This window comes from Erythrolamprus reginae, chromosome 1 (genome assembly GCF_031021105.1).
Source record: "Erythrolamprus reginae isolate rEryReg1 chromosome 1, rEryReg1.hap1, whole genome shotgun sequence".
Classification (NCBI taxonomy): Eukaryota; Metazoa; Chordata; class Lepidosauria; order Squamata; family Dipsadidae; genus Erythrolamprus; species Erythrolamprus reginae.
The window spans coordinates 201,661,144-201,667,668 of NC_091950.1; the positions used below are offsets into that span (position 1 = coordinate 201,661,144).

At 40.1% G+C, this 6,525-nt stretch overlaps 1 protein-coding gene across 1 annotated transcript in view; it reads left to right on the top strand.

The window, feature by feature from the left end:
* Window positions 1-4,736, top strand: part of ANKAR (ankyrin and armadillo repeat containing) — a 51,046-nt gene extending 46,310 nt beyond the window's left edge. The window contains exons 22-24 of the mRNA XM_070731929.1: window positions 498-694; window positions 3,270-3,316; window positions 4,417-4,736. Of these exons, the coding sequence (XP_070588030.1) occupies window positions 498-694; window positions 3,270-3,316; window positions 4,417-4,661 (489 nt within the window). The 3' untranslated portion in view covers window positions 4,662-4,736. The remainder of the gene's footprint in view (window positions 1-497; window positions 695-3,269; window positions 3,317-4,416) is intronic.
* The last annotated feature ends 1,789 nt before the right edge of the window (window positions 4,737-6,525 follow it).

Sequence of the window (6,525 nt, forward strand, 5' to 3'; positions counted from 1 at the left end):
CCTAAATATATTCACTGTCTAGACTTTGTTTCATAGATATTACCTACTAGAACTTTTCCTATAAAGATATTCCTGTCAGCTTCGTGACCTTCTTACCCTCGCATCTAATAGTGGCTCCTGATTCCCAATGTCTCCTTCCTCCTCTGAGTCAGACATTACCATCATTGGGGTTTCTACAGTCTCTGGAGGTTCCTCAAGTTTCTAAGGTTCCAATTCTCTCTCACTTTCACTCTCTGACTCAGTTGTCAAGAACACTGGCCAAGGGTACTAAGATGGACCCGGTTCATCCTCCTCAGAATTTGCGACTAACTGTGCTAGTCAGGGACCACTCACAATATCCAAATAATGGACAGGAATTTTTTTTCAGGACAATCCAGAACTTTTTATTCTAGTTTTCATAGTTCCCTTGCTTTGTTGTTTACTGTAGGCTAATATGATTCACTGACTCTGAACAAAATTAATAAACTGCCCTCCTACAATGTGAATATCTTTTCTAGGTTCGTTCATCTATGGCTTGTGCTCTGGGCTATCTAACATTTAACCGAACTGCATATCGCCATTTATTGGTGCAATGTAGGAATAAGCCCAAGTTGTTCAAGAGGCTAATAATAAATCTCAGCAAAGATTCGAAAATAAATTCGGATTTCGTGAAGGAATTTAGGAGACAGAAACAAATTGGGCTCCCATCTCTCAGGTATGAACAGTATTTAAAATTTTAGTGAAGTTTCAGAATACTGAGCACATCCATTTTAGATATAACTATATAACATGAAGTTCCAACACCTCAAAACTACAGGACATGAAATTCACTTTGAAAGAACTAAATAAATTTCCAAAACTGAACATTCCAACAAAAGAATAATCATGGAAGCCATTGGAATATAGAAACACCCCCACAATATGAATAAACATGACGATACCTCCCACCTACCAGACATCTGGAAACTAACCCTTGTCAACAAATGTATCCCAGCTACGAAAACTGACACCAGACACAGAACAACACAGGACACCACCATCAATCACCCTCACCAGACCCAAACCCACATCCACCCTACAGACAAAATACAACCACCACCCAAAAGCCAAACCACACCAGCGTTTCCAACTGCTGCACCCCAACACGCACACAAAGCAAACTGTAATTTAGATTTTTTACAAACTGTAATTTAGATTTCTAAATATTAGATTTGTTACTGTTTTTTACCATTGTTGTGAGCCACCCCGAGTCTGCGGAGAGGGGCAGCATATAAATCCAATAAATCTAATCTAATCTAATCTGACACACACTATAAACACATGACCAGACCACAAAATCGCAGCCAAACCAAAACCCAGGATGTTACACCACAGACATACATTACAAAACAGCTGACTAGTCTGCAGACTCCAACTGCCACAACTACTCAGGATATCACCCTTAATCTGCAAACATCAATTAATCTGCATACATCAATTGCATCAATTACTGAAGAGGTTACCCCAACAACTTACCAGGAAGTTTCAACACAGCTTGCAGCAGCTGAGCTAGCACTTCACACCCATCCATCAGTATTTATAGAGCAAAGGCAGCTCAGATCACGCTCTGTTTGCCTAGCACAAAGCCGAAAGCAGCAGCCTGAAGATGACGAGTGGGATGTCGTCAAAACGTCACCAGGAATCTCTGAAACTTATACAGGAAGAAACCCGAATATGCCAAGACCTTCATACCTGTACCTGTAATAATCTACACACATGCACGCACACAAACACACAGATAGAATTTTCATAGATTTTCACAGGTATAGGTATGTAGATTCATCCCTTCAAATAGAAATATATATATATTCATAAGAAATAAAATATATTTCTATTTGAAGGGATGAATCACATGGATGTTTGGGAAATAAACATTCAAAACATTCAAAATTTTTACTCCAAGACTGCAAAAATGAAAGATTTTTATTTATATACAATAAATGCCCTGATATGAACTCGGTGAAAGTCTATTTCTGACTGGAAGTAGGATTTTATTCCAGAACAAAACCACTTGGATTTTTGCAACATTGCTTTAGAAAGCATGTTTCAAGCGTAAAGCCTTTCATTCACCATGCTGAATTTACTGGATTCCACAATGTATTTCCTTTTTCTATTTGCTGTGTAGTCCTTTTCGGTTTTATAAAATGTAAACCAATAGGTTTTATAGCATTTTCTAGCATTTTAAAAATGCTATTTGTGTTTTCATAATTGTTTGGAACGTTAAGAAATTGTGTTATTTTTAATTAATTTTAATTAAATGCTATTGAACAGTAGTTGAATATAATTCACAGTTTTAAATACATATCTTACTAAATACTAGCTATTCTGAGATCTTACATCAGGACTGATGTTAAATATTTCCATAAATGCTGCGAATGTTTAACATTCATCAACCATAGATTCATGAACTTGCTACCATATAATCATTGTTAAATTTAAGAAGAAACTAATCAAGCATACCAAACAAGACTCCTGAAGCATGTATGTTTATTGTGGCATCACTGTCAACTTAATCAGATTATAGATAATGGAGAAGTTCAATGGAAGTAAATATTCCAGTTCAGAAACACAGAATGGTTATACAGTGATACCTCATCTTACAAACGCCTCGTCATACAAACTTTTCGAGATACAAACCCGGGGTTTAAGATTTTTTTGCCTCTTCTTCCAAACTATTTTCACCTTACAAACCCACCACCGCCACTGGGATGCCCCGCCTCTAGACTTCCGTTGCCAGTGAAGCACCTGTTTTTGCGCTGCTGGGATTCCCCTGAGGCTCCCCTCCATGGGAAACACCACCTCCGGTGTGTTTCCATGTTTTTGTGATGCTGCAGGGGAATCCCAGCAGGGGAATCACAGCATCACAAAAATGAGCACTTTGCTGGCAATGGAAGTCCGGAGGTGGGGTTTCCCATGGAGGGCAGCCTCGGGAATCCCAGCAGCGCAAAAACGGGCGCTTCGGCTGGCAAAAGGGGTGAATTTTGGGCTTGCACGCATTAATCGCTTTTCCATTGATTCCTATGGGAAACATCGTTTCGTCTTACAAACTTTTCACCTTAAGAACCTCATCCCGGAACCAATTAAGTTTGTAAGACAAGGTATCACTGTATTAGGTTTCATTGTTAAACAGGGGGGGGAAAGAAGAGCTAACAGAATTCTCAAAGCACATTACTTAATAATAGTTTCAGGACTTTATAGAGGGCTTTAGCAATTATCCGCATTCTAACTTAAAAGTTGGTTTTCATTTTCAGCCTCGAGATAAATGGAGGACCACCTGCCGTCCCTGTACATATACGAGGTAATTTAAGCCCAGCTAATAGATTTAGTGCAGTACACCAATAAAGAAAGCAAAATATATAAAAGGTTAAATATGCGGCCTAATCCACATAGGATTTGTGCAGAGCGGGCTGGGCATATATTTTAAAAAATATGTTATCTAATAAAACTTGTGATTAAAAGGGGAGAACCTTCTAAGGTTGCTTTCCACCAGAAATTTCTTATAATTTAAACTGTTGTTCTTGAAGACTCATGAGCTTGGCGAGATGTCTGATCTAAAGTGGCTTTAAAATGCATACTTGGAAGCCAGTGGCATGCTGGCTGGGGAATTCTATGTGTTGCAGCCCACACCTCTTTTAAATTGCCAGGTTTGAAAAACACTGATCTAAAAGGATCAGAAACTGTCCACTCCTATGTCCAGGTTCCTTCCATAAGAGTGACCAAAGTTGTTTCTATTCCATATCTGGGTCTGACAATCTGCTTCCCCAACCACCTTTTCCAGTCTTTCCATCCCAAAAAAGGGAAGTTTTGATGCCGGACAGTAGCAGTAGCACTTAGACCTTTATGGAGCTTCACAGTGCTTTATAGCCTTCTAGAAGTGGTTTACGGAGCCAGCATATTGCTCCCAAGAATCTGGAGCCTCATATACTCCATCCTCAAAAATTCTGTACACAATTTTAAAAAGATTAGCGCATGATCCTACATACACCTCCCCCCCCCCAAATAATCTGGGTCCCCATTTTACCAACCTGGGAAGACTGGGAGGCTGAGTCAACCCTGAACCTGATGAGATTCAAACTGCCAAATTGCAGACAGCTGGCATTTAGAAGTAGCCAGCAGTAGTGCATTCTAACCACTGTGCCATTGCAATTCATTAATGGTGTAGCATGGCTGGACTAAGAGGTGGCCTGACCAGGAGGACACACACTGCTATCGTTTTCAGGAACCATACTCCAATGCAACTACTCACTCCATTTTAGCTGTTCAAACAAACCAGGTGGAATAAGGATTCAGCCCACAATTTAATCCTACGCATGTTGTAACATTATTTGGTTGAGCAGTCTGACATATTCAGCAGATAATAGTGATAGTAGTAAAAGCTGTGTTTTTTTTCTTTCCTAGAAAAATTTCGAGGTACTGGGGTTAAAGTATACAAAGCCAAGTTTCGTCCAAGAGATTCTCTCTTTCTAATTCCCCCATCTACACATATAATGGGAAGATTAAAAGGTCTGGAGAAACCCCGCATTCCAGCATCTGGACACTATCAATTTCCACACACAACAACCTCTGACCTCATTCAGGTTTCAAGACCAAGAATTGTTAATGTGGAGGCACTCAAATGTACTTCATCTGAAGAGAAATTTTAAACCGTCTATATGGTGGTAGCAGGAAAGGAGTTACCACCATGCAGTTTCATGCAAATAAAAATACGATTGCATCTGTAATGGATTTCATGGATTTATTCCAAATTAGGAAGAAAACAACTGCAGGAAATTGATATAGAAGAAATAAAAACACCGGCAATCAGATATGACTTCATACGTGAAAAGCAACTAATATGAATAATCAGGGTAAATTAAAAGATATATTTATTTCAAATAATATAGCACTGCAGCAAAAAAGGGGACATGAAATGTTAATACTGTGCTGTACTGATAAACCCTTGTAAACAAGCATTCTGCATGAAGCAAATGGCTGTAAAACAGGAACCAGATCGCCCAAACTGCTAGCGACCCACTGGTGCCGTGAAAATGGCGCCATGGATCCAGTTCTATCTGTGCCGGTCTGTGCGTGCTGCCATCTTTTTTTTCATAATTTTTGATGATTTTTTCGATATTTGGATGGCTTTTCCTGGTTCTCTGCTGTGAAAAAAGCCCTCCCGCCTGCCCTTGGGTTAATACCAACTTTTATTTCTTTGCCCGAAGCACAGCTGAGTAATTCCTCAGCTGTGTTTCGGGCTGAAACCACCTTCTGAGCATACACAGAAGTAAATTTGCATGAAGGGATATGCGGGTGCATAAACCCTAGTAATGCGAATCAGTGGCGAAAGTAAGTGGAACCCACCTCTGCTGTAAAGGTACTGCTGCAAAGTTCGAAGATTAGGTGCTATTTACCCATGAATGTTTTTTTAAAAAACACATAATTGTTTCCTTCATTTTCCTGTTACTTCTACTACAGGTAGTCCTCAACTTATAATCGCAATTGAACCCAAAATTTATGTTGCTGGGCAAGACAATTATTGATTTTTGCCCCATTTTACAACCTTCCTTGCAAGTTATTAAATCACTGTATCGTTAAAGTTTGTAACAGTTGTTAAGTGAATCTGGCTTCCCATTGACTTTGTTTGTCAAAAGGTTGCAAAAGATGATCACGGGAGTCCAAGCCACTGCAACCGTCAAAAGTACATGCCAGTTACCAAGCATCTGAGTTTTGATTATGTGACCACAGGGATGGTATGAAAAATGGTAACAAGTCACTTTTTTCAGTGCTGTTGTAAGTTTGATTATTAAACAAATGATTGTAAGTCTACATCTATTTTCCCTCTTCTCACCCACTGTAGCTATCCTTTCATTTTATTCTATTTCCTTCCTTTTTTCCTCTTACCTTTTAGCTGTTTTTGCCAGGAGAAAAGGAAATATTTGTGCATACGTTTATATATTTTCATGTGTTGGAATGGTTTGTATCCAAGAAAAAGAATGATTGGCTAAAAATGATGAAAATCAATCAATTTAAAAGCAGAACTTTATTTTACAAGCAGTTATTAATTGAACCAAAGTGACTATTTTTGTCCTGCCTCTACACCAGCGATGGCAAACCTATGGCACATGTGCCACAGGGGGCATGCGGAGCCATATCTGCAGCACACGAGCCGTTGCCCTAGTTCAGCTCTAGCATGCATGTGCACAATTACCAGCTGATTTTCGGCTCACACAGAGGCTCTGGGAGGGCATTTTCGGCTTCCAGAGGGCCTCTGGGGGAATGGGGGAGGGCGTTTTTAGCCTCCCCAGGCTCCAGGAAAGCCTCTGGAACCTAGGGAGGGTGAAAAACAGGCCTACCAGAAATTGGGAAACAGGCTGTTTCTGGCCTCCAGAGGTCCTCCAGGGGGGCAGGGGAGGCCATTTTCGCCCTTCCCAGACATTGAATAATGGGTGTGGGCACTCACGCAGGCACAATAGAGTTTGTGCATGTGCTTTTGGCACCCGAGGGGAAAAGGGTTCGCCATCACTGCTC